This window comes from Caloenas nicobarica, chromosome 15, assembly GCF_036013445.1.
Source record: "Caloenas nicobarica isolate bCalNic1 chromosome 15, bCalNic1.hap1, whole genome shotgun sequence".
NCBI classification, from domain to species: domain Eukaryota; kingdom Metazoa; phylum Chordata; class Aves; order Columbiformes; family Columbidae; genus Caloenas; species Caloenas nicobarica.
In genome coordinates this window covers 8,398,169-8,422,095 of record NC_088259.1, presented here as the reverse complement: position 1 = coordinate 8,422,095, position 23,927 = coordinate 8,398,169, and the positions used below count along the sequence as shown (strand labels likewise).

General features: G+C 66.2%; 8 protein-coding genes across 9 annotated transcripts; 4 read left to right on the top strand and 4 right to left on the bottom strand.

Moving 5' to 3' along the window:
- Positions 1-3: 3 nt before the first annotated feature.
- Positions 4-1,092, top strand: UBE2C (ubiquitin conjugating enzyme E2 C). The gene is made up of 6 exons (XM_065645789.1): positions 4-104; positions 174-201; positions 278-364; positions 475-679; positions 767-826; positions 958-1,092. The coding sequence occupies exons 1-6, from the start codon at positions 4-6 to the stop codon at positions 1,014-1,016; spliced, it is 540 nt and encodes a 179-aa protein (XP_065501861.1). The 3' UTR covers positions 1,017-1,092.
- Positions 1,093-1,295: 203 nt separating this feature from the next.
- On the bottom strand, positions 1,296-2,349 carry LOC135994927 (regulator of G-protein signaling 9-binding protein-like). Its single transcript, XM_065645861.1, has 2 exons — positions 1,977-2,349; positions 1,296-1,896 (listed from the first exon to the last, which is right to left on the bottom strand). The coding sequence occupies exons 1-2, from the start codon at positions 2,167-2,169 to the stop codon at positions 1,457-1,459; spliced, it is 633 nt and encodes a 210-aa protein (XP_065501933.1). The 5' UTR covers positions 2,170-2,349; the 3' UTR covers positions 1,296-1,456.
- Positions 2,350-2,853: 504 nt separating this feature from the next.
- TNNC2 (troponin C2, fast skeletal type) lies at positions 2,854-4,730 on the bottom strand. The gene is made up of 6 exons (XM_065645535.1): positions 4,628-4,730; positions 3,833-3,884; positions 3,578-3,721; positions 3,387-3,501; positions 3,175-3,311; positions 2,854-3,097 (listed from the first exon to the last, which is right to left on the bottom strand). The coding sequence occupies exons 1-6, from the start codon at positions 4,637-4,639 to the stop codon at positions 3,066-3,068; spliced, it is 492 nt and encodes a 163-aa protein (XP_065501607.1). The 5' UTR covers positions 4,640-4,730; the 3' UTR covers positions 2,854-3,065.
- Positions 4,731-6,326: 1,596 nt separating this feature from the next.
- On the top strand, positions 6,327-8,638 carry SNX21 (sorting nexin family member 21). The gene is made up of 4 exons (XM_065645956.1): positions 6,327-6,404; positions 6,696-6,982; positions 7,115-7,272; positions 7,602-8,638. The coding sequence occupies exons 2-4, from the start codon at positions 6,706-6,708 to the stop codon at positions 8,268-8,270; spliced, it is 1,104 nt and encodes a 367-aa protein (XP_065502028.1). The 5' UTR covers positions 6,327-6,404; positions 6,696-6,705; the 3' UTR covers positions 8,271-8,638.
- Positions 8,639-8,862: 224 nt separating this feature from the next.
- On the bottom strand, positions 8,863-11,229 carry ACOT8 (acyl-CoA thioesterase 8). Its single transcript, XM_065645743.1, has 6 exons — positions 11,051-11,229; positions 10,844-10,980; positions 10,380-10,605; positions 9,987-10,144; positions 9,482-9,673; positions 8,863-9,392 (listed from the first exon to the last, which is right to left on the bottom strand). The coding sequence occupies exons 1-6, from the start codon at positions 11,179-11,181 to the stop codon at positions 9,274-9,276; spliced, it is 963 nt and encodes a 320-aa protein (XP_065501815.1). The 5' UTR covers positions 11,182-11,229; the 3' UTR covers positions 8,863-9,273.
- Positions 11,230-13,146: 1,917 nt separating this feature from the next.
- On the top strand, positions 13,147-14,685 carry ZSWIM1 (zinc finger SWIM-type containing 1). Its single transcript, XM_065645990.1, is given in 3 exon segments — positions 13,147-13,168; positions 13,356-13,705; positions 13,708-14,685. Coding segments are annotated over 3 exon segments (1,176 nt in total). The 3' UTR covers positions 14,512-14,685.
- A 1,458-nt stretch (positions 14,686-16,143) lies between these two features.
- Positions 16,144-19,486, bottom strand: NEURL2 (neuralized E3 ubiquitin protein ligase 2). Its single transcript, XM_065645516.1, has 2 exons — positions 18,522-19,486; positions 16,144-16,517 (listed from the first exon to the last, which is right to left on the bottom strand). The coding sequence occupies exons 1-2, from the start codon at positions 19,195-19,197 to the stop codon at positions 16,402-16,404; spliced, it is 792 nt and encodes a 263-aa protein (XP_065501588.1). The 5' UTR covers positions 19,198-19,486; the 3' UTR covers positions 16,144-16,401.
- On the top strand, positions 17,180-23,748 carry CTSA (cathepsin A). Of its 2 annotated transcripts, XM_065645515.1 has the most exons (16): positions 17,180-17,309; positions 17,405-17,580; positions 19,995-20,152; positions 20,268-20,379; positions 20,456-20,506; positions 20,746-20,832; positions 20,922-21,077; positions 21,461-21,552; positions 21,629-21,713; positions 21,818-21,909; positions 22,095-22,173; positions 22,281-22,426; positions 22,499-22,574; positions 22,683-22,772; positions 22,880-22,981; positions 23,129-23,748. In XM_065645515.1, the coding sequence occupies exons 2-16, from the start codon at positions 17,566-17,568 to the stop codon at positions 23,210-23,212; spliced, it is 1,425 nt and encodes a 474-aa protein (XP_065501587.1). In that variant the 5' UTR covers positions 17,180-17,309; positions 17,405-17,565; the 3' UTR covers positions 23,213-23,748. The 2 variants fall into 2 exon arrangements, with proteins under 2 accessions (XP_065501587.1, XP_065501586.1); XM_065645514.1 differs by lacking the exons at positions 17,180-17,309; positions 17,405-17,580 and adding an exon at positions 19,697-19,757.
- The last annotated feature ends 179 nt before the right edge of the window (positions 23,749-23,927 follow it).

Below are 23,927 nucleotides of genomic sequence, written 5' to 3'. Positions count from 1 at the left end.
GCCATGGCCTCACAGAACGCCGACCCCGCCGCCGTGCCCAACGCGGCCGCCCGCAAAGCGGCTGAGGCGGGAGCCACGGCGGCCCGCGGCGCGGTCGGGAAGAGGTGAGCCGGGGGCGGGAGGGCCGGGGCTGCTCCGCCGGGCCGGGCCGGTAACGTGTCCTTCCCCCGCAGGCTGCAGCAGGAGCTGATGGCGCTCATGGTGAGTGGGGGGCCGGGCCGGGGTCCCAGGACCGAGCCGGGGGGTCCCGGGCCGCCCTGACGCGCTATCCCCGCAGATGTCCGGTGACAAAGGCATCTCTGCCTTCCCCGAGTCCGACAATCTCTTCAAGTGGATCGGGACCATCGATGGTGCCGCTGGCACGGTGAGCAAGGGGTCCCGGGTGTCCCTTGCTCTCCCTGTACTGAGGATGATCTCGGTCCTCCCTGGGGCTGCCCGTCCCCCTGGCGGTGCCCCCCTGACCCCTGTCCCCAGGCCTACGAGGAGCTGCGGTACAAGCTGTCTCTGGAGTTCCCCAGTGGGTACCCCTACACCGCGCCCACCGTGCGGTTCCTGACGCCCTGCTACCACCCCAACGTCGACACCCAGGGCAACATCTGCCTCGACATCCTCAAAGACAAGTGGTCAGCCCTCTACGACGTGCGCACTATCCTGCTCTCCATCCAGAGCCTGCTGGCAGGTGGGTCCCCGCAGCCACGCTGCGGTAGGTGCTGGGGGGGCTTGAGGGTCTAGGCCACCTCCCCACTGACCCAGCCCCTGTCTCCAGAGCCAAACATCGAGAGCCCCCTCAATACACATGCTGCCGAGCTCTGGAAGAACCAAACTGGTGAGTGCCTGGGGAGCAAGGGCCCCCCCTCCCTCCCTCTGGGGGGACTGCGGTGCAGCCCCCCACTCCACTGCACCCCGCCTCATGGCTGCCCCAGGACCCTAAGCCTCATGCCCACCATTTCTCCTCAGCCTACAAGAAGTACGTGCGGGAGACATACACCAAGCAGGCCAAGAGCCAGGAAACCTGACCCCCTGTGCCCCCTCTGCCCCTCGCAGCCAGGTCTCTGCCCATCCGCTGTCCAGCCGCTCCCCTGGACTTCTGTATCATAGGCTAGTTTAAGTTAATTTTGCAGTCCGAGCCACGGTTAATGTATAAATAAATGCATGCTTATAACTTGTGGGGGTTTTGTTGCAGCCTGGAGGCACCTTCGCTTGGTCAGCCCAGCCCTGGGGTCCCACGGGACCCTCCGCAAGAGTGGACAGGGAGGGAGGGATGGACACCGACCCCGTGGGGAAACAGAGACTTTATTTAACACTTCGGGTGTCTGGAGCCGGTCTTGGCCCCTCCACAGGGTGGAGGCAGCCCCCAGGCAGGAAGACAGGGACTGTGTGGGTACACAGGACCCTGGACCCTGCTCTGAGTGTGAGAGTGGGGTGCCAGCCTCGCCAGCCTCTCCTGCCCCCCTGCTCAGAGCACCCTGCAGCAGTGCTCAAGGTGAGCCTCCCCCTGAGCCGCGTTGGGGGCTGTGGTGCCACCCATCCCCACCAGCTGTGTGGGCTCCACGGTCCACAGGGGGATGTTTGCTCTGCTCTCCATCTCTGCCAGCGTCGCCCTCGCCTGCTTGATCTCCTCCTCCAGGCCCAGGGTGGCCGGGGGCTGTGTGGGACCCCCCCCTCGCTGGCTGCCCCTGCGGCTGGACAGCCCCCGGCCCCCCAGCCCAGTGCGTAGCGGGGCCACGCCACCCCTCTGCGCAGAGAAGAGCTGGCAGAGTCGCTGAGCACAGCACAGGTCCTGCAGGAACAGCTCCAGGGCGCAGAGGAACAGCACCCACAGCCGCTCGAGCTCCCGCTGCTCCTCAGGGCTCACCACCGCCTGCCGCAGCCCCCCCAGCAGCGCCTGCTGCAGCCCTGCGGGACGGGGACGCTGAGCCGGGGCAGCCCCAGACCCTCTGCCAGCTCCATGGTGGGGACAGAAGCCCCATCCTTACCAGCACTGAGCTCCCGAACCTCTGCGCTGCTCCGGCGCCGCTCCTCCCGCAGCTGCGGGCTGTCGGTGCTGCCCCCGAGCTGCAGCACCAGCTGCCGGTGCCCGGCCGTGGCCTTGCAGAGCGCAGCCTGGGTGGCCGCACATGTCCCTGTTGTCCCCTGTGCATGGCACGTGTCCCTTCTCCCCGGTGCCATTGTGCCCCGTGAGGAAGGGACAGGGTCAGGCCCCTCTGTGGCAGCCCCCAGCTCCTTGGGATGCAATGGGGTCCAAGCTGTGCCCTGTGTCCCACCAGCTGCCTGCTGTCGGTCTCACTGTCCCCACATGTGCCAGTCGCTCCCTGGCCCAAGGAGCATGTCTCCTGCCCCCCTGCTGCTCTCCTCCCTGGCTGCAGAGGATGCACATAGCCGCTGCAGGTCCCCAGGGGGTGGTGACGCACGGGGCTGGCACAGGCTGGCCAGACACAGAGGCTCCAGCATCGCCCTGACCCTACAGCGAGGGGCTGCTGCTGCTCTCCTCACTTATAGCCAGGTCCCCTGTGCCCTCAGGGTGGAACACAGGGGTCCTGGAGCGGGGCAGGCAGTGGTAGTTCCCGGACACCCGGTGGCTCCACGGCCCCCAGAGATTTGCTGCCCGCAGGGACTTCTCAGGCTGGGGCCACTCTCCCTCGCCTCCTGCCGTGTGAACCGGCCGCTCCGCACAGAAAGTCTGAGCTCAGTGCTGGCGCCCGCCCAGCAGCCCGTGGGAACCGCAGCCCCACGGGGTGACCGTGACCAGCACGAGGAATCCACCAAGACACATCACCTCCCTGGGGACCAGCACAGGGCCACAGTGCCACAGCCTCCTCCCCACGCAAACCTCTGAACTTCCACACCAGCAGCTCAAGTTTTTTCCCTTTTATTGAGGCTCAGACCAATACCGCGCGTGACAGGCTGGAGGAAAAGCTCAGCCGCCGGCGGGGCGAGACCGGGGACCCGGCACAGCGCAGGGTCCCAGCCACTGCGGGTGGCGGTGGTCCGAGCGCTGCGGAGCTGCTGCTCCCCGTTGGCCACAGGGCTGGGCACAGCAGCTGGCCTGAGGAATGTCTGGTCCCTTACTGCACACCCTCCATCATTTTCAGGAACTCTGTGGCAAAGTGGCACCTCAGCCCATGGCCCTGCCCGGGTCAGCAGCGCAGGCACTCGGCTGGGGCTGTCACTCACCATCAAAGTCGATGCGACCATCGTTGTTCTTGTCCGAGTCCTTCATCATGTCCTCTATGTCCTCATCGGTGACATGCTCCCCAGTGGCCCTCAGGATCTCACCCAGCTCCTCGATGTCGATGAACCCGTCCGCATTCCTGCGGGAGGGTGAAGGCGGGATGTGGCCCTGCTCTCCCCTGCAGCAGGACAGGCTGGCATCACCCCTCACTTACCGGTCGAAGATACGGAAGCAGTTGGCCAACTCCTCCTCAGACTTGCCCTTGGCGTCCTCTTTCATCTGGCGCACCATCATCACCAGGAACTCCTCGAAGTCGATCGTGCCACTGCCTGCGGGGAGCAGCGCAGGTCAGGGTCCCACCTGGCACCCAGCACCCAGCACCCACCACCCACCGGCGGTGCTCACCGTCCTCATCCACCTCCTCTATGATGGCGTCCAGCTCCTCCTTGGTGGGATTCTGCCCAAGCATCCTCATCACCGTCCCCAGCTCCTTGGTGCTGATGTCTCCACCGCCATCCGCATCAAACATATCGAAGGCGGCCTTGAACTCTGCAGGGAACCGGGGTCAGGGCGGTGCGGGACGGGGCCGCGGCAGTGGGACAGAGCTTGGCCCGGCGCTTGGCCAGCTCCGGTCCCTCTCCCCGCTGCCCCCGCGCTCACCCGCGATCATCTCCTCGCTGAGGAAGGCGCGGGCTTCGGCCTGCTGGTCTGTCTGCAAGGCAAGTGGGGGGTCACTACTGCTGCCCGTGGGGCTCAGCTGCCCTCATGGGTGTGGGGTGAGCCCCTGCCCAGCCAGAGGATGGGGCTGCGCCCAGGTGAGCCACAGCCCCGGCAACCCTCGCAGCTCCGGAGCTGCCTCGGGTGGGGGTTGCGGGGACCCCCTGCCTGGACCCCCTGCCAGCCAGGGGGGCTACAGGGTGCAGCGGCCACATTCCCCGGGTGCAGCCTTGGCATCCCAGGCATGCAGAGCTATTTTTGGGATCTCCTCGGCTCCCCTTATAGGGAGCAGTGGGGCTGCAGCCATGGGCACCTGTCAGCCCCGATCGAGTTTCTCCTGGAGGCGCGGAGCGGCCACAGAGCCGGCCGTGACACCGTGTCGCATGACCCAGCACTCAGCTTTCAGCTGTCCCTGCCACCACCACCGCCACGCAGCCCCGCGCTCCGACCAGGGCTGAGACAGCATCCCCAGCACCCACAGTCCCAGACACCGGCACGGTCCCTTCCTGGGGCATGTCCCGCAGGGACCCTGAGCTGCCCCGACACCTCCCTGCCCTCATCTGCTGCTGTCAGCCCAGCCCTGGGGACTGTCTGCCCACTCCTGTGGAGACGCTTCAGCAGCCCAGATCGCCCAGGCACCTCCAGCCCTGCCAGGTCTCCCCAGCACACAGCACATGGTGCACGGCACATGGCATGCAGCACACGGCGCACAACTCACAGCAGTATGAGGGATCTTACCATTGAAGCCATGTCTGCTGCTTCCCTCCCCTCGGGAGTCACCACCTTCTGCAGCAGAAGCCCCCAGAAGCTCCCCGGTGGCCCTGGCACCCCAATTTGTAGTGTTCCTGACGCACGGCGTGCCCCCAGCTGCTGGCCCCCAGCCCCAGCAGCCTATCAGCTCCCCGGTGGCAACCCGGCCCCGCTCATTGGCAACAGGCACGTTTTACCTAATTTAGCCAAAGCGTTATTGGCCAAGAGCTGGGGATTAACTGTGGGTCTGAAGTCAGGATAGAAATTCAAGCCCTCCAGGGAGGGACACTGGAGCCTTGGCAGGAGGGCGGCTCAGCCCACCCTGCAGCACCCTCCCGCCCAGGGCAGCTCAGCAAGGAGGGGGTTCAAAATAGCCCCAGCGCCGTCAGCATCACCCAAACAAGGGGCCAGGGCGTCCCCTGGCACCAACCTGTCTGCCCCAGCACCACGGGCACTGACCATCACCTGCTCCCCTGTAGAACCGCAGCCCTGCCCGGGGAAGGCTCCCAGCATGGGACATTCTCCTCCAGCGCAATATCCCCTCCCTCATCCCCACAACACCCCAGGGGCTCCAGCCTCCCGCTCCCCACCTCCCTACACTCCCATTTTCGGCTCAGCTGGACCAGGGCAGAGCTGGGCTGTCACACCCCACCCCAGACAGGGAAGGGGTCCCTGGTGGGTCTGGGGCAGAAAGCCCAAAGCACAGAGCATCCTCCTGCAGGATGGGGTCCCCGGCACGTGTAAACTGGGCTCCCAGGTCCGGAAAAGGCCCCATCCTCTTTCCGTGCTGCCGGGAGAGTGGGAAACCTGCCCAGACATCTCCTGGAAGGCTCTGCCCTCGCACACTGCAGCCTGTGCCAGCCACCTTTGCCAGGGCCTGGCCAGGGCTAGTGGCTCTGGGGACATACTGGCCAAGTGGCCCCTGCCCTGCAGTGCTCCGAGGGGGTTGCACGGGGCTCAGGGCCGCAGAAGGGTCAGGCTGACAGCACCCTGTCCCACAAGGTCCCAGTGCTGGGGACATCCAGGAGGTTCGCTGGCTCCTGGTTTTGCTGGGACCCCCATTCCCAGGATGGGAGCGTGAAGAAGGGCGCAGCAGGCAAGTGGGGACAGAGCGATGGTGGCAGCTGGGCTGGTTCCTCGATATTAATAGACATTCCCAAGAAAGCGGCGAGGAGGCAGCGGGCGTGGGGCTAAATTAGGCCGCGCGGGCGCTGGGGCACGTGGCGAGGCCAGTGGGGGGTGAGGGCAGCGGGTGCCAGGGCAGCCCAGGGGACATCCAGGGGCTGCAGCACAGGGGGACCGGGACCCCCCGTGCAGGGTACCAGGGTGCTGGAGGACCGGGGTGTTGGAGTGCCGGGATATGGGGTATTGGGGTAACAGGACCCTGCAGTGCCAGGCAATGGGGCGGGGGGCTCCTGTGGCCGCAGGCGGGGGGACCCAGGGCCCCGCCAGGACAGCGCGGTCAGGAGAAAACGGGAGCGGGGACCGGGTGGGATCGGGCAGGGGCTGACAGCGCCGGGCAGCGCTGCCCTGCCCCGGGCCGGGCCGGGCCGGGCCCGCCGCGCCGGGCAGTGCCGGGCTGTGCCGATCGCAGCTGTGCCGGTCCCGGCCGTGCCAACCCCGCCGTGCCGGGCGGTGCCGGCCCCGCCGCCGCGATCCGGGTTCCCGGCGGAGGCGGAGCCGCGCAGGGAGGATCCCGGGACGAGCCGCGGCGGAGCGGCCATCGCTCGGCAGCGCCCGGCTCCGTACGGGCCGGGCCATCACGGTACGGACCGACCCGACACCGCCCGCAGCGGGGACGCGGCTGCACCGCGGCGGGGACGGGATCGGGGCCGCGGCGTCTCCAGGCTGGTCCGAGGTCGAAGTGAACCCGGGTGTGGGGTGTCTCGGTGTGGGGTGTCCCGGTGTGGGGTGTCCCGGTGTGGGTGTCCTGGGACCGGGATCCCGGCCCAGCCCGTGCGGTGCCCGCGGCTGCCGGGGCTGGTCCGGGGTCGGGGGGCAGCCCCTGGCCCTTCCCGTCCCGCTGGGACAGCCGGGCCTGACATCCCCTCGGCAGCGGGGCCGGGATGGCCGCCCGCATCCTGCACCGGCTGCGGCACGCGCTGGCCGGCGAGGGCGGCCGGGAGGAGCGGGGACGCGGCGGCTCCGAGGCCGAGGACTGTCCGGAGAGCTCGGAGCTGGAGGACGACACGGAGGGGCTGTCAACGCGCCTCAGCGGTACCTTGAGCTTCACCAGTCAAGAGGAAGAGGAGGAGGAGGAGGACGAGGACGAGGAGGGCGCTGGAGAGGAGCTGGGGGAGCCACCGCAGCCCCCCGGGCCGGCTGCGGGTGCAGAGGATGGAGGCAGGTGCTGGGGGGCCGGGGCAGCCCCGCTCCTCGGGGGGACCAGGCGATGGCGGGGCCGGTAGCCTGAAGCCGTCGGGGCGCCAGGCGAGCCCCGTCCCCGCGGGGACTGACACCCCTCTCTCGGCGCAGCGTGGGGCCCCACGGCCGAGCGCCCCGGCGGCAGCAGCCTGCTGACCCGGCAGCTGCAGGAGCTGTGGCGGAGGTCGCGGGGCAGCCTGGCCCCGCAACGGCTGCTCTTCGAGGTCACCAGCGCCAGCGTGGTCAGCGAGCGCTCCTCCAAGTACGTGGTGAGTCGCCCGGCGGGGCTGGGCGGGTGTGGGGTGGGCGTGGGGTGGGTGCAGGACCCGCTCCCTCCCCAGGGCAGGGTCCCACGGGGCTGCCACTTATTTCTCTCTGTCTTTCCCCGTGCTGCATGGATGGTGTTGGCGGCTCAGATGAGCCTCAGGTAACTATTGCTGGTGGGTTCTGCAGCTGCAGCGGCCCAGTCTGCTCCCTCCCACCTGGCAACCCCCCCTGGCCACCCCCCCGGCCCCTCTGCAGCCACACACCGGCTCTGCCCGGCTCCCCTGGGAGCAGCGCGCCTGCAGCACCGCCCTGACACCCGCTCTCCGCACAGCTCTACACCATCTACCTGATCCGCTCCGGCCGCTTTGACAAGGCGCCCGCTGCCATCGCCCGGCGCTACTCAGACTTTGAGCAGCTGAACCGCCGCCTGCGCTGCCGCTTCGGCTGTGACATGGCCGGCGTCGCCTTCCCCAGGAAGAGGCTGCGCCGCAACTTCACTGCCGAGACCATCGCCAAGCGGAGCCGAGCCTTCGAGCAATTCCTGTCCCACCTGCACTCCATCGCTGAGATCCGCCGCTCGCCCGAGTTCCTCGAGTTCTTCTTCCTGCAGGACTTGCGGGCTGCGCAGCGCCTGACCTGCACCGGCATGTACCGCGAGGCCCTGGCCACCTGGGCCAACGCCTACCGACTGCAGGACCGGCTGGGGGTCTGCGGCACTGGCCGCTTCCTCCTGACGCTGGCCGGGCTAGCTGTGTGCCACCAAGAGCTGGAGCAGCTGGGCGAGGCGCACGGCTGCTGCGAGCAGGCACTGGAGCTGCTGGAGGCGCAGGGCAGCCACCCGCTGCTGGGGCCCTTCCTGCGCGCACACGTGCACCTGGCCTGGAAGGTGGGCAAGGACAAGCGGCGCTCAGAGGCCCGGCTGCAGGGGCTGCGGGAGGCTGAACCACTGCAGCCGCAGCCCACACTGAAGGAGTGTCTGATCAAGGAGCCGCTGGAGTGAGCGCCGTGCTGCGCTGTGCCGTGCTGGCAGGGAACGCGTGGGGCCGGTGCCCAGGAGCAGTGTGGGTGACACACGGGTGGGGACAGGGCAGGAGCAGCGCTACGCTCCTGTGGGCAGCATGGCCTGCGGCTGCCTGGGAAATGCACTTTCTCTGCTGTTAGTCTGTCCTGGTGCTCACCGCACACACCGGTGTTGCCAGGAGCCAGCTCGGGCTTCTAGAGTGGCCAGGACTTCAGCTGGGACGTGCTGGCACAGGGGGAGGGACTGGGAGGCTTCTGGCAGCATCAAGGCTCTTGCCAGGAACTTCCCATAAAACTTGTATCATGTAATAAAAAGGACTTTATTAAATAAAGTCTTGTCAGGAAGAAGAGCAGGTGGCTGCCACGTCTGCTCAGCTTCGCTTTCCCCAGGGCAGCACCAGGAAGCCCCGAGGTCCCCCCGAGTCATCCCCTTCCCCACTCCCAGGGCCCCTTCTGAGCCTGAGCAGCAGCCGTGGCACCGAGGCACCAGGCGGGAGAAGCGCGAAGGGGAGGCCATGTGCCGTGGTAGCGCTTTCCCCTCCTGTGACCCAGGCTGCCGCAGGGACAGCACTGGCCCCGCTGCCCCGCACCCCCCCACCAAGAGACACTCCCTGGGGCAAGCACAGTCATGGGCCAAGGGGACAACCTCCAGAGGACAGATTTATTTAGGGGAGGTGAAGTGTGGCTGATTATCATGTGCGGTTATGTGTGCGGCTGACTGTGGTGTGTGGCTGACTGTGGTGTGTGGCTGATTTTGGTGTGCAGTTATGTGTAGTGCAGCTGGCAGCTAGTGACAGTGGATGTTCCTGTGGCTTCGTGAGGGCCTCTGGCACCATCCCCCCACAGTGCTGAGTCCAGCCCCATCTCCTTCAAGGCTCTGTCCTGCTGTCACCCAGGTCCTGCCATGCTGACATCAGTTTTGGTCCCGGTGTGCCTGAGCCCCAGCACATGGGGTGGTAGAGGCGCTGCTGCCGGCTCCTCAGCTAGAGCTTGCTCTGGTTTGGTGTTTGCTCCACCCTGATGACTCCTTCCTGCGCGCAGGTGACAGCCAGGACCCCGTCCCTGCGCCACAGCCGGCCCTGCACCAGCCCCCGGCACCCACCTGTGGAGAGGCTGGTCAGACCATGGCCCCCCGAGACAGGCAGGGCTGGCCCTGCCATGCAGGAAGCTGGGGACACCGTGGGGACTCACCAGCCCAGGGGCTCTCGCACTCATACAGCATCCAGTGATCTGCTCGGAAGGGTGCGTGGAACCACATGGAGTGGTCGAGGGAAACCATGAACTTGATGCGGTAGAGCCGGTGCGGGAGCAGCGCGGTGCCCAGGAAGGCGTAGTCGGAGATGTAGGCGGCCACGCAGCAGTGAACCTTCATGTCGGTCTCTCCTGCAACACGACGGGCGCTGTGGGGGTGGCCAGGGAGCTCTGCCCACCTGAGGGTTGGCTGCTTGCCCGGCAGAGCCGAGACACTCTCTCAGACCCGCTCCCTTTGCCACACCACCAGGAATGGCCATGTGGCTGAGCTCAGCACACGGGCATCGCTTCACGCTCCGGCATCCGCACCCACATCTCAGCCCTGAAACCCCGACGTGACCCGCAGGCCCAGGGTGTAGAGAGATGCTAGATCACAACCCCCTTGGCCCCCTTCATCACGTGTGTTCTCAGTAGGCAGCTGGACCCCCCTCGCAGCAGGACCCACCTATGTAGCCTCGTGCTCGCACCCAGAACAGCTGCTTTGGCTCCTGCGGCTCCAAGCAGAACACATCTGGCGGGTTCACAGGTTTGATATCAATCGGCACATCTTCGGCTTGAATCTTGTTGAGATGCTTTCTGTATCTCTCCGCCAGGTTAGGATTCCTATAGGCCAACAGGGAGAAGTGAGGGTGATGCTGGGGGTACGTCCTGCCGGCAGCAGCTTCAGCGCAGGGATCCAGGACCACACAGAGTGGCAGGAGGGACACAGCTCCTGCCCTGTGCTGCTCCTCCCAGGCATGTTTGCGAACTCCTCAGGCAGCCACCCTGATCCCTGCGGCCCCCTGAGCCCCAGCTATGGAGAGCGGTGTCCCTGAGATGTCCTTTCTGCCCCACTCACTGCAGGAACTTCTGGATGAGCTCCTCCTGTGTCAGCAGCTCCTCCGGCGGCGGCACGGCCGGCATGGTGAACTGGTGCTGCATCGGGCTCTCCTGGGAGAGCTGGAAGGAGACCTGGCAGATGAAGATGGGCTGTCCATGCTGGATGGCCTTTACAGAACGAACAGAAAAGCTCTTCCCCGTCCGGGTCCGCTCCACCTTGTACAGCACTGGCACCTTAGGATCCCCTGGGACAGAAAAGGGAGGTTCTGCCGTTGAGCCCCCACACAAGCGCTGGGGCCGGGCGGCTGCACTGGCAGCACCACCCGCACCCTCCGTGCTGGGCCAGACCCGGGAAGGCAGCACCTGCGGGAGCCCCGGGAGCCCCTCGGCCGCTGCATTCACCACCCCGACTCCCGGCGCCCCCCGCCCTCCACCAGACCCGGCCCTCCTCCCGCGGTGTCTCCGCCCCCGTCCCCGGCGCACCTGCCCGCACGAAGTAGCAGTGCAGCGAGTGCACCTGCTCGGCCCGGCTCACGGCGCGGGCGGCCGCCACCAGCGCCTGCCCCACGATCTGCCCGCCGAACAGCCGCTGCGTCGCGGGCACCCAGTGGTGCCGGCCCCTGCGGGGAGAAGGCGGCGGTGAGCGCGGCGGGAGGGCGGCCCGGGGCCGGTGCCCCGCGCCCTGCGCACCTGAACAGGTCGAGCTCCAGCCGCTCCAGGTTGAGCACGCTCGTGATCAGGACGCTCCGCAGGTCCCCGGGCGGCGGCCGCCCCGGTCCCGGCTCCGCGCCGCCCCCACCGGCGCCGCCCGGAGCCGCCATCTCTTGAGCGAACCGGAACCGGCACCACTGAGAGCGGCAACAACCGCCCGCCGTGCGGTGGAGCAGGAAGTACCGCCCACCCGCGGGGCGGGACTGCCAGCTGACAGTCATCCAGGCTGTGGCAGAAAACTCTGGACTGATTAGCTTTTCGTCTGCCAATCCACAGAGAAAGCTTCTGATTGGCCACATCCTGGGCGTGGGCGGTACTCCAGCTGGTTTAATGCGGGCGGCGGGTCCGGAAAATTCGGTTCCGCAGGAGCGGAGACGCCGGGGTGGGGCGTCCCGGGGCCGCATGGAGCTGAGGACCTGCTACGGGGACTTCATGGAGCGCTTCCGCGCCTACAAGCTGGTGCAGGGCTGCGGAGCTGCGGCGCCGTCTGCTGCCTCAGCCGGTGGGGCCGTGAGTACGTCAGGTGAGGCGGCCCCGCTGCGGGCCTTGTCCCGGTGCTCTCGGGGAGGCCTCGTGGGGCTCGGGGACGGGGCGCCCGGAGCAGCACCCGCCCGCGGGGCGCGGCGTCCGCACCGGCTGGGTCTCCTGCAGCCCGGCCGCTGTGTCTGCGGAAGGGCCGGTCCCGGGGGTGACACCCGCAGCGCGGGCGCTGCCGGTTGTCTCACGCACTCGCCCCGTGTCTGTCCTCTGCTGCTTCGTTCTGCTTTGCCTCCGGTCCCACGGTCTCTCTGCCTCTTGCAGCAAAACCCGTACTTTTGGTCTCTGCAGGCGTCCTTCGGGTAACTGCTGGCTAATGTAGCTCATGGCTTTTTCTGCTCAGGTAGCAAGACACTAAACATCGGTGTCTGTTGCTGTCACCTCCAGCTGTAGAAAGGTGCATCAGTGCTGCCTCTTGCAGGACTCTGTTCTGCAACCCGTTCTCCTCTGAGCGGGTCTCGTGATGCCTTCGTTTCCATCCCAGTCAGTGGATCTGCTTGTGTGTACACAGGCTGCAGCTCATTCCCCAGTTACGCAACTGCTCCCCTTGCCTTCCTATAATACAACTTAATCTCAGGCCTTGAACATCTTGTGATGTTCCAGCCTGCTCCTCCAGATGCAAAGGAGTTGTGGAAATTATATGTGCTTTAAGGGAGTAAGACACAAACATGCAGATACCATGTTTTCATTGACAGCTTTGCTGTTTCTTGAGAGCAGCAATAGAGGTGCTGCTGGGAGCAAGAGCTGGGACTGCTCTGTAGTGGCTGGTCATGTCGTAACGCTTGGTCCCATTGTTTCTCCTGCATTTGAGCTTCGTTTCTCCAGGCTTTGCGGAGCAGGCAGCTCACCCGCACCTCTGACTGATGTATGTGGGGGTTTTGTGCTCAGCAATTGAGTAGAGTTGGTGTGCAAGAAAAGTCTAAATTAAACGCTGGCAGCCTACAGCACCACTGCTTTCCCTAATGCGTTCCCAATGTCTGCAGGTTCACGCAGGTGAAGTTTGGTTGTGCCCACAGCCAAAAATACAGCAAGAAGAGGAGGCAGCAGCCCAGCTCGTGTCCGGCTGATCTTGTGCTGCAGCGTGAAGAGGACACAGACTGGCTGTGATCAGTGAACAGAACAGCGAGTGTGTCCGGTGCTTCCCCACACACAGCGAGCGCCGCGGCGGGCGGCAGCCTCGGCACAGACCCGCGGCAGCGGCGGGCGGGACCGACAGCGTTGCTGCGGCTGACAAGGACTCCCGGCGGTCTCAGCACAACCGGTGGCCGGGACACCCGCTCCTCGCAGGGCTCCGGCACGCCCCGAGGCAGCGCAGGAAAACGCCTCGGTGCTGGTCAGGGTTGCCGAGGTGAGGAAAACCTTCTTGAGAGAGGACAGGGGCTCGCTGCTGTCCCCCGACCGCTCCGGGTAACGGGGGCACCACGCAGACGTGTGGTGGCGGCGGGAGGTCCCGGCGGCCCCCGGGCCTGTGCGGCGGCTGCTCCGTTCCGGCTGGGCACAGCCCGGCCGGCAGGGGGCCCCGCGCGCTGCCTGACGTCATGGCGCACCTCGCGGTGATTGGTTGGCGGGGAGCGGGGCATGCCGGGATGTACTCCCCCTGAAAGGAGCGGGGCAGGCCGGGATACATCCCCCCGGTAGTGTGGGCCGCGGGGCGGGAACGTGCACTGGCTGCTCCGTGACAAGATCGGGGCCACCCGCAGGGAGGGGACCCGGAGATGGTCACCCATGCGCTAACGCGGGTGTTCAGCACTGGGCTTTCTGCAGAGCTGCGTCACCACCTTGGCCCAGCACCACCGAAAGTGCGTTTCTAAGAGCCCTCCTGGTGGTGTGATGTGCTCCACTCCCCGTCCCGATCATCGCGCTGCTCGGGCAGCTCCCCAGCACCTGCCTCGGGTTCAACTCCTGCCCGTCCGGTGTGCCAGGGTGAGCCACCGCACAGCTGTCCAGGCGTCCCCCCCACAGCAGCACCAGCCTCATGGCTGCTCAGAGCCCTATGACTGTTCTCCAGAGTCCACCGGCAGCTCCTCAGCTCCCTGCAGCAATTCAGCATCAGCCTGGAACCCCCCCAGGCTCTCCTCCTCCAGAGCAAGCCCAAGAGCACTCAGTCCCTATTAGATCCTTCATCTGCAGCTAAACTGGGGGCCACAGAAAACCTGAAGGGTGACAATGAGGAGATTAACCAAAGGACTGAAGAACACATCAAGCAGTGTTTGCACAGAGCCACTGCCAGGCTGTGCCTGCGCAAGTTTGCCGTGGAGTCCGTGCAGCTGCTCAGCACCAAGGAGGACACTCAGCGCAAGGTCCTGGAGGGTGCCCACAGGATGGGCCTGGACAGCCCAAGCAGCTGCACTTGCCACTTCAGCCAGGTGCTCCAGCTGCCCTGCTGGCACATCTTGGCCATGCTGAGTGTGGACAGGGAGACCCTGCAGCTGGAGACGCTCAGCAGAGAGCAGCAGAAGGGACGCAATGCCCGTCAGGCCAGGTACAACAGTGCTGATGGCCTTTTGGTGGTTCTGACGAGCTCCTGGAGAGACTCTTTGAATAAATCCCTGGTAGTGTCTGTCCTGACAGGGTGTGTGCAAGTATGGGGTGCTGCGGGAGCTGGATCGGGCACCAAGTCAAGGTGCAGCTCTAGGGCTGGGCCGGGTGCTCCAGGGGGGCCTGTTCCTCACCCCACTGGCATCCCGGCTTCCCCTGTGCTCCTCTCAGCCCCTCACTTCCTTGGGCTGGGGGTGGAAGGGGCAGTTTGGGTTCTTTATCTGCTGAGCGTGTGTTGCCTCTTGTATGTGGCAGCAGAGGAACCGGTTTGGGAACCGACTGTGGTGACGGGGAACCAGCAGCTGACCTGGCGAGCAGGAGACATGGCTGGGAGCCAACTGTGGGTGGTGCGGCGTGGGACATGATGGGATAATGGCATGTGATGGAAGTATTTGATCCGTGGCCAGCGCCTGCAGGTCCTTCCAGCATCCAGCTGCAAGGAGTTGTGCAACAAAGCCAATAAATGGGCCTCGTCTCACTTCGGAGCTGTGTCCATCCCTGTGTCAGCGGCAGCTGCCCCTCCCTGCCTGTGAGATGGAGGCTCAGCCCAGGAGACCAGGCACTTCTTGGAGGTCTTGTCTCAGTATGGTGCCCTCCAGTTAACGGGTGATCCCCCTTGTTAGGCAGCAGCAGAGCCGGAGGGTGGCAACCTCAGCTGCTGGCAGGGGAGCTGTTTGTCTGGTCATGCAGCTGCAGGCAGTTCCTCCAAAAGGAGAACCTGCCCTCCCTGTCAGCAGCTCTGTGCTGGGGTCACCGCAGTGCAAACAGAGCTAGAGGGGAGAGCAAAGGCTTCAAACACAGGTGGGGGAGGGAAAAATACTGAGAACAAACAGCAATCCGTGGCCCTAAGGCTGGGCTGGGGGAGCTCCTGTCCCCCCACCGCCAGAACAGCTCCAGCACCAGCAGCTCTGCAGCCCGTCGTGCTGGGACAGGGGAGGCTGTGGCCTGTGGGACGTGATGGGCTTGGAGACCCTGCTGGTCACCGGGGTTTGGTCAGCATCAGTGTTTTCCCCCTTTAGCACTTCATTCATTGACACCTCGGGTTTCGCACAGTCGGGCCCATTGCAGGAGCAGTGCTGGGGATTTCCTCCTGCTGGAGGGTTCTGTAACATTATCTGATACTGTCAGATCCCTCTGACTAAATACAGCATATTGTTTCCTGACACCCTGTTCTGTAACCTTGCAGCTGCTTGTTTTGCCCCCAGCTGTGCTGCAGAAAGGCCTGGGGGCTCTGGCTGCCAGCCCCCACCATCTCTTCCTGACACCCCCGGGCACCGCTCTCGTTCTCAGGAGGCTCTTCCCTCCAGCCCTGCACACCTCTGCCCCTGCCCCCAGGCGCTGCCATCCCGCCAGCTGGGGCTGAGGCTCTGGAGGGGCCCAGACTGGCTCCTGCAGCCGGGAGCACTGAGGTGGGACAGCCGGACCCTGCACCAGGTCACCGTGACCAGCTCCGTGCTGCAGGCACGTGCCTGGGCGACAGATGCTGCCAGCACAGCTCGTGGGTGCTGGGGCTCCCTCCCTGACCCCTCCCTGCACAGCACAGGAAACCACTCACGCCCACTCGGGTAAACATCTTTCCCAAGAGCGAAACTGCCTGGCTGGGACACACACCCGCTGTAATTTATCCCCTGCCTGCGCATCGGGTCTGGCCCCCACCCTGACCTGCCCCAGTGCTCCTGGCTGCTGGCCCAGGCCACCGGCACGTCCTGGGCCACCGGCAGGTCCCAGCCTGGCTGTGCTTGTGGGCTCACAGTCCCGGCGTCATTCCTTGCTGGAGGGGAATGGCTCCCGCAAGCATCTGCTGAACCACAGGGGTGTCCCAGCCCCCTGAGCCCTCTTTGGCAGGACACTTCCTGCTCCCAGCAGCCACACAACATTCCCTGGCGTGGAAGGGGACTAAAGAACCCGAAGCTGCAGGTTCCTCCTGAGATGGGAGCTGGATAGCAGCCCCCACCGCCCTGGCATCACATGGTGCCAGCTCCCCACAGCATGCTTGGTTTTGGGCTGGAAGTGCTTTATTGCTCATTCAGCCCCTGCCACCCCCCTGCCCATGCACCGGCCCCACTGCACGTGTCTGTGCAGAGGAACGTCCCCGCGATGCTCCGCCATGCTCACTCTGGCCCTGCAGCAGCGTGGGCAGCGCTCACGGGTGTGCTGGGCGAGGGGATCCAGGGGCTACAGGTCCTGCCTGGCAGCCGTTCAGCTGTCACCGGTAGGGTGGTTGGTGGGGGGGCCGGGGCGACGCCCTCAAGGCCTCACTCGTGTTGGCAGAAGCTCCGCAGCGGCAGCGGCAGGTCCAGGCCGTCAATGGCCAGGCGGTGGACGATGTGCTGCTGGATGACCTGGCGGCAGAGGGTCTGCAGGGAGGGGACTGCGGGGGAACAGAGATGTGGTTTAGCTGGTGGGTCACTGGCCAGGCCGAGTGCTGAGGGGTGCGGAAGAGCCAGCTCCAGGGCTCCCTGGAGACACCGGGTTAGGGCAGCGGCGGGTGAGCCAGCTCCACAACAGGAGCAGGACCGTCCTGCCCTGGGCTCCAGCTGGTGCCGAGGGGCCTGGCTGGGACAGCAGCCCAAGGCCCAGGCGGTGACACTCTTCCCGTTACCGGGAGGACAGTTCCGTGCCCAAACTGTGCGGTACCATGGCTGGTTTCTGTTTGTTCTTTCTGGGGGCTGTCGAGCGGCTCTCCAGGCTCTCACACCCCCACGCTGTGCTCCCCTTCACCCCCTCCCCTGGTTTGGTCCCCCAGTGCTGGTGCCAGCTGCCAATGGGTGCCCAGAGGCTGGGACAGCAGGGACAGCATCTCTGAGCTGTTGCCATGGCTGCCCACAGGCTCTGCCCAGCTCCTGCCGCTGTGACATGTATCCCCATGGGCTTCCTCTCTCCGAGCCCTCGGTGGCTCAGTGGTGCAGCTGCAATGAACTGCAGCCAGTGCTCTGTTCTGACTTTAAACGAGAGCTGGCTCGGGTGCAGGCTCTGGCCTTAGTTCATCGCTGGCTCAGCCGGAGCGGAGCCGGGACCTCTGGGCTGTGGGGCCGGCACCGGGCAGAGCTCTGCCGAGCAGGGTCGTGCTGTGCCCAGCCAGCTCCTGACCTTGGGGCTGGTTTTGGGCAGCTGGAGTGCTTATCTCAGCCTCGGCGGCATGGGGCTGCGCTGCGAGTGCCGGGTGACGGGTGGCAGATGCCCTTTGCCTCTGTTCCCCACCCCCTCCTGCCTGTCACCAGCAGCTCAGCCGCTCACTTCTGGTTTTCACTTCACCAGCCAGGAAAAGAACCAAACCAAGACGGGTTTGTGACCCTGCGGAAGTGCTGCAGAAACCGGAGCTACCGCAATCTGAGCAGAGGGGAGGCAGCCGGATTGTGCCCCTGCAGAGGTGCCTGTGCCCCCTGGTGCTGGCAGGACCCACAGCGCAGCAGGAAGCGATGGCTCTCCCCAAGGTACGTGCTGCCAGCGCCAGTCCCTGCCACGCCTGGGCCCCCCATGCTGGCTCAGTGACCCCCCTGGCTGGCTCAGTAGCCCCCACAGCCTCTGGCTGGGCACCCCAGCACGCTCCCAGGGGTGTCTGCGCGGCCAGGGACGTTTAACCCGTTGGGACGGTCCCGGGTTTCAGCCTTGAGAACGCAGCAGCTGAACTTTGCACACATGAGGGCAGTGGCAGCTCCAGGGGCCGTGGCTCCAGGTGCTCACTCTCCTGGTGCGTGTCTCACCTGATCCTCGGCATCTGCTGATTTGTCCCGGATGGTGCTAATTAGCACTTATTAGCCTGATGTACACAAGAGCCAGTGACCAGCACGGGCCCTCCCAGCCCCTCCCCAGCAGGCCGCAGTGTGCGGATATTGCCCAACCTGTGATGGCATCACAGGGTGTCTGCCTGTGGCACGTGGCAGGCGCGGGGGCATGGCCTGCCGGGCGGGCGGCCTGGCACAGCACAGCTGCATGTTTTGGTGCTGAGGTGGGAGGTTGCTGGGCTCGGGGCTGCCGTGTGCCATGGGGCAAGGCCGGGCATGGTGGGGGCTCACCAGCCCCAGAGCAGCTTGGTGAGGCAGCGGTGCGGGCTGCGGACAGGGGCACTGCCCTGGCCGGGGCTGAGCGGTTTGTCTGGTCATAGTGTCCTGGTCCCGCACCCCTGGCTGGAACACCCTCCGCTCCACTTCGGAAGGGCCACCAGGCTGAGGGCCCTGAGCTGGGGGCTCTGTCCTGGTGCAGCCCCACATGGCCCAGCTTTTGGCAGACACCCCTGTCAGAGGCAGCGTGGGGGTCGCCTGCGCTCTGCCCCCTGAGATGCTCTGATGCTCACACCATTGGGGACCATGGAGTGACCCCAGTGCAGCTCCCCCCAGGGGCATGCAGGACACACCTGGCGGGGGCAGATACCTACAGCCGTATTCCACCGGGATGACCCGGACGCTCTTGGTGGAGGCGAAGACGTCGACCACGGCGTAGAGCGGGCGGGCGGTGGGCAGGCGCCGGGCGCTGGGCCCCATGTCCTCCCCGTTGATGAGGATGTGCATGTCGGCGGTGCCGTCGGGCTGCGGTGCGTACAGCACGCCAATGCGGCTGCGCCGGGCGGTCGCGGGCAGCACGTTCGTCTTGTACAGGTCGTCCAGGATGTGGCTGTAGCGGCCGGGCCGGCTGCGCCCCACCAGTGTGTCACGGGGGATCCGCAGCCGCTCGATCAGTGGGAACAGCTCCTGGGGGGGGCCCCGCGCCGGCGCCTCCTCCCCATCCACAGCCACGCGGTTGTGGCTGCGGGTGATTGCGAACACCCAGGTGTCCCCCATGTTGACCAGGTCTGGCAGCGAGTACTCAGGCACCACGTCCAGGCTCTGAGGGTCCAGGGCCGTCAGCCCCACGCGCAGGTGGCCGCACCAGCCCGGCTCCTTCTCCTCGATCTCTACCAGGAAGGGCTGCCCGGGTGCCAGCGGCTCCTGGCTGAAGCAGAGCCCGTGGGCGAAGCTCCGCACGCGCGTGGCCCGAGTGGCTGAGGTGTCCAGGAGCACGTTGGCGCCGTGGACACGGTGGAAGCGAGCGGCGAGGCGGCACCGGGCGGCCATCACTGACACCGCTATTTTTAACCGTCCCCGTCACAGCTGCTGCGGCGGTGACAGCCGGGTGGTGACAGCCCGGCAGGGACAGGGCTCCCGGGGGTCCTAGTGCCGCGCGGGGCGGGAGGGGACTCCGCGTGTGTTGGAGGCAGCTGGGCCCGCCGGCCTCTCCGGACCGCAGGCGCTCCACGGACAACCTGTCCGGTGCTGCCGTTGTGCCCGGTGCTGCCCGGTGGCATCCAGCCGTAACCGTGATGCCCGGCCATCCCCGCCGTGCCTGCTGGCCTCCGGCGGTGCCCACCGGTGCGGCCCACCCCGCCGCCGTGCCCGCCGGGGCTGAGCGCCCCCCGGACCGGGGCTCCCCCGTTACCGCAGGGTGGACGCCCCCGGCCCCGCCCCCCCGGGTGTCCCGTCCCACGTGCGCGCGGGAGTGGGGCGGGGCCCGGCCGCCCCCGCGGCGCTGATTGGCCGCCGCGCAGCCCCGCCCCGCGCACGTGAGCAGCAGAGGTCATATGGGCGCGTGTCATGTGCCCGCGGCATCGCCGCTGCGGGAACCGGGCGCGGCCACGGTCAGCGGGACAGGGAGCGCGGGGCCGGGGGAGGCGGCACCCGGCCGGGGGAGAGAGAGAGGGGCGGCACCGGGCCGGGGGGGAGAGAGGGGGGCGGCACGGGGCTGGGAGGGACCGGGACCGCCGGAGGGACCGTCCCAGCACCGAGGGAGTAGGCGGGCCCGTTACCGGGACAGCCCCGGGGCGTTGCGGCCGCTCCCGGTGAGCAGCGCCCCGACCGCTGCTGTGCCCCCGCAGATGGGGCCGCTGCTGCTGGGCGCGCTGCTGCTGGGTCTGGGCCGGGCCGCCCCCCCGGGCCACGAGGTGACGTTCCTGCCGGGGTTGGCCAAGCAGCCGGCCTTCCGCCACTTCTCGGGCTACCTCAGCGCCGGGCCGGGCCAGCACCTGCACTACTGGTACGTGGGACCGGGCCGGGCTGGGGACTGGGGCCAGGCTGCACCCTGGGCGCCAGGCAGGGGCCTGGCCAGGCACTGGGTACCGACACTGGATACCGACACTGCCTGTCTGCAGGTTCGTGGAGGCCCAGAGCAACCCCCAGAGCAGCCCCCTGGTGCTGTGGCTGAATGGGGGCCCAGGCTGCAGCTCCATGGAGGGATTCCTGAAGGAGCATGGCCCCTTCCAGGTCAGTGGGCAGAGCCATGGGCTCAGGGTCACCGAGGCTGGCAGGCCCCGTGGGTCACTGCCTTGTGCTCCTCCAGATCCAGCCCGACGGGGTCATGCTGAAGTACAACGACTACGCCTGGAACAAGGTGCGGATGCTGCCGCCCTCCGCGACCGCGGGGAGAGGGTGGCCCTGAACTGGAGCCTCCACAGGCCAAACACACCCTGTTCTCGCCTCTGCTTGAGCAGGGCAGGAATGTGCCCTCCCTGGGGCAGCCCTGGGGCAGATTGGGCACCTGTGGGTGCTGCCCCTGGCAAGGCCAGCAGCCCTGAACGTCACTGAGCAGGGGTGTCAGCCCTGACCTCCAGCTGCTTTGCTGTCATGCAGATTGCCAACATGCTCTACCTGGAGTCCCCCGCTGGTGTCGGCTTCTCCTACTCCGAGGACAAGAAGTACAGCACGAACGACACCGAGGTGAGTGCTGCATGCTGGGGGTTCCTGCCCCTGCCTGCTGCAGCCTGGGCATGGGGGCCCGGCCTGACTCCACTTCCTCCTGCCTGCAGGTCGCTCACAACAACTACCTGGCACTGAAGGATTTCCTGCGGCTCTACCCTGAGTACTCCAAGAACGATCTTTACCTCACTGGGGAGAGCTATGGGGGCATCTACATCCCCACGCTGGCGGAGTGGGTGATGCAGGACCCTAGCCTCAACCTGAAGGTGAGGGCGAGGCGGGGCTCTGCCGCTGCCAGACTGAGCCAGGAGCCGAGGGCTTGGCACGTTCAGCACGGCCCCGCAGGGCTCCGAGCGGTAGCGGGTGGAGATCGTGGAGATCGGCTGTGCAGCTGTGTGCGGGGCCCCCAGGGCGTGGGGTGGGTCTGGCCCTGCGGCCTTTCATCCTCTTTCATCTCCTGGGGTGCTGGCAGCAGCTGCTGGTGGACGTGTCCATCCCTGCTGAGTGGCACCAGGGGAGCGTTCTCAGGCACCCCCGACCCTTCCTGTTCCTTCTGCCGAGTAAACAGTGTCACATCTGCTTCCTGTTGCCGTGGCGACCACCCTGCAGGGAACTAGAACAACAGAGTTGTTTTCTTCTTGCCTCTTAGGGAATCGCTGTGGGAAATGGCCTCTCCTCCTACGAGATCAACGACAACTCCCTGGTTTACTTTGCCTATTACCACGGGCTGCTGGGGACTGAGTAAGGCCGGGGGGACCAGCCAGGGGGATAGAGCTGCTGCCCGATGCGCCATCTGACCCCCGGTCTCTGCCCGCAGGCTGTGGAAGGACTTGCAGGCCTTCTGCTGCTCCCAGGGGAAGTGCAACTTCCATGACAACTCCAACCTGAACTGCACACTCAAGGTGAGGGAACCAGAGCCCCAAGCGCTGATATCTGTGAGCAGCACCCCCCGCGCGGCTCTGCATGGGCCCCAAGCTGAGTCCCAAACCCTCGTGGCTCGTTGCAGATGGAGGAGATGATTCAGATCGTAGAGGAGTCCGGCCTCAACATCTACAACCTCTACGCCCCGTGTGAGGGTGGCGTCCCAGGGAGCACGAGGTGAGGCGGCCCCAGAGCAGGCGGGTCTCGGCACTGGCTCGCTGTAGTTGGCAGCGGGTGGCCCCAGCTGGCAAAGGGACCCTCTGGGATAGGTGGGCCATGTCGGGCTGCTGTCAAGGGCTCCTCAGGGGAACCCTGAGCACTTGTTCCTCCAGAGCTTTCAGCCCGTCCCCGTTCTGCTGCAGGTATGAGGGTGATTATCTCGTCACACACGACCTGGGCAACTCCTTCATCCGGGTGCCCATGAGGTTCTCCTGGCGGCAGGTGAGCCCGGGCACCTGTGTCACCAGGCTGTGAATGTGCCCTGCATGGGGGCAGGAGGGGACAGGGTGGGTGCTGCTGTGGCAGGGACTCTCCCAACTCTCTCCCAGAGCCTGTTTCGGATGCCCGCAGCCCGGAAGGTGCGAATGGACCCTCCCTGCACCAACTCCACAGACCTCAGGGTGTACCTGAACTCCCCGGAGGTGAGGAAGGCACTGCACATCTCCCCCGATGCCCAGGACTGGCAGGTGTGCAGGTGAGCGAGCTCTGGGGGGGGGATGGACCCGTGAGCGTGAGCCCCCATGTGACACCAATGTTTCCTCCGCAGCTTCGAGGTGAACCGCGGCTACAAGCGCCTGTACATGCAGATGAACGACCAGTACCTGAAGCTACTGGGAGCCACGGTGCGTGCAGAGGAGCCCACAGACCCTGGGACCGGCTCTGCCAAACCGGCCTCTCGCGTGGCCAGGGCTGCTGCCCCGCACAACGCTCACCCTCCTCCTGCTCCGCAGAAATACCGGATCCTGGTGTACAATGGGGACGTCGACATGGCCTGCAACTTCCTCGGGGATGAGTGGTTCGTGGACTCCCTGTGCCAGAAGGTAAATGGCAGGAGAAGGCCAGGCTGGTCACCAGCTCCAGACTGCGCCATCAGTTGTGCCGGGGCTGGCACGGGTCTGGGCACTGAGGGCACTGCCGCCCATCCCAGGTGCAGGTGGCTCGTCGGCCCTGGCTCTACACGGAACAGGGTGAGAACCAGATCGGGGGCTTTGTGAAGGAATTCACCAACATTGCCTTCCTCACCATCAAGGTAGGGCTGGGACGGGGCTGCTGGCCATGCCAGACACCGATGCTGTGATCAGAGAGACGTGGGGCTGTGGCAGCTGGGGCTGGGGGTGCCGGGGGGCTGCAGCAGCCCCACAGCCAGCACTGACCCACGGCTGCCTGTTCCCCACAGGGAGCCGGGCATATGGTGCCCATGGACCGGCCACTCGCCGCCTTCACCATGTTCAGCCGCTTCATTAAGAACGAGCCATACTAGGGGCTGCGGCGGCAGCGCCCGGTGCCCCGGCTGCCCTCACCCCGGCACCTCCCGCACAGCCCGTCCTCGCTGCCGTACTTGCACTCCCTGCACCATGACACGAGCTGCTCCCCCCGCCAGCCCGGGGGCTCTACCTGGCCCTGCAGGACGGTGCCTGCTGAGCGGGGGGAGGATGGGGCTGGGTGAGGGGTAAGGAGTCCCAGGGGCTCTGTCCTTGCTGGGTGAGGATTCGTGCCCTGCTGCAGCCGCCTCCTCGCCTGTGGCTTTCCTGTCGCGCCTCCTCCCTGTCTGGGGTGGCAGCTGCTTCCCTCCGGGCACGAGCAGCCCTCACCACTTCCCTCTGCCCGCACGCAGCCCTGGGCAGGCTCTGAGGAACGACAGCTCGCTGGCGGCTGCAGGCGCTGCTCCCGGGGCCTTTCTGCTCCAGGCTGCCCCACACCTGATCCCAGGGAGGACGCTCAGCACAGAGACAATCCCCCCCAGCTCATGACCCGGGCACACGGTGCTTCTGGGCACTCACAATAAACTCTCTGAACAAGGTGGTTCTGCTCCTCATTGCTCGGCTCCTCACTCGGCTCTGCTCCCCCCGCTTTGCTTCCCTTTGCTCTCTGAGGAGTGTGGCTGCACGCCCAGGATCCAGCAGAGGCGAGTGCCGACAGGAGCCAGGGCTGTGCCCCCCTCACTGCCAGGGCTCACAGGGGCTGGAAATGAGCCA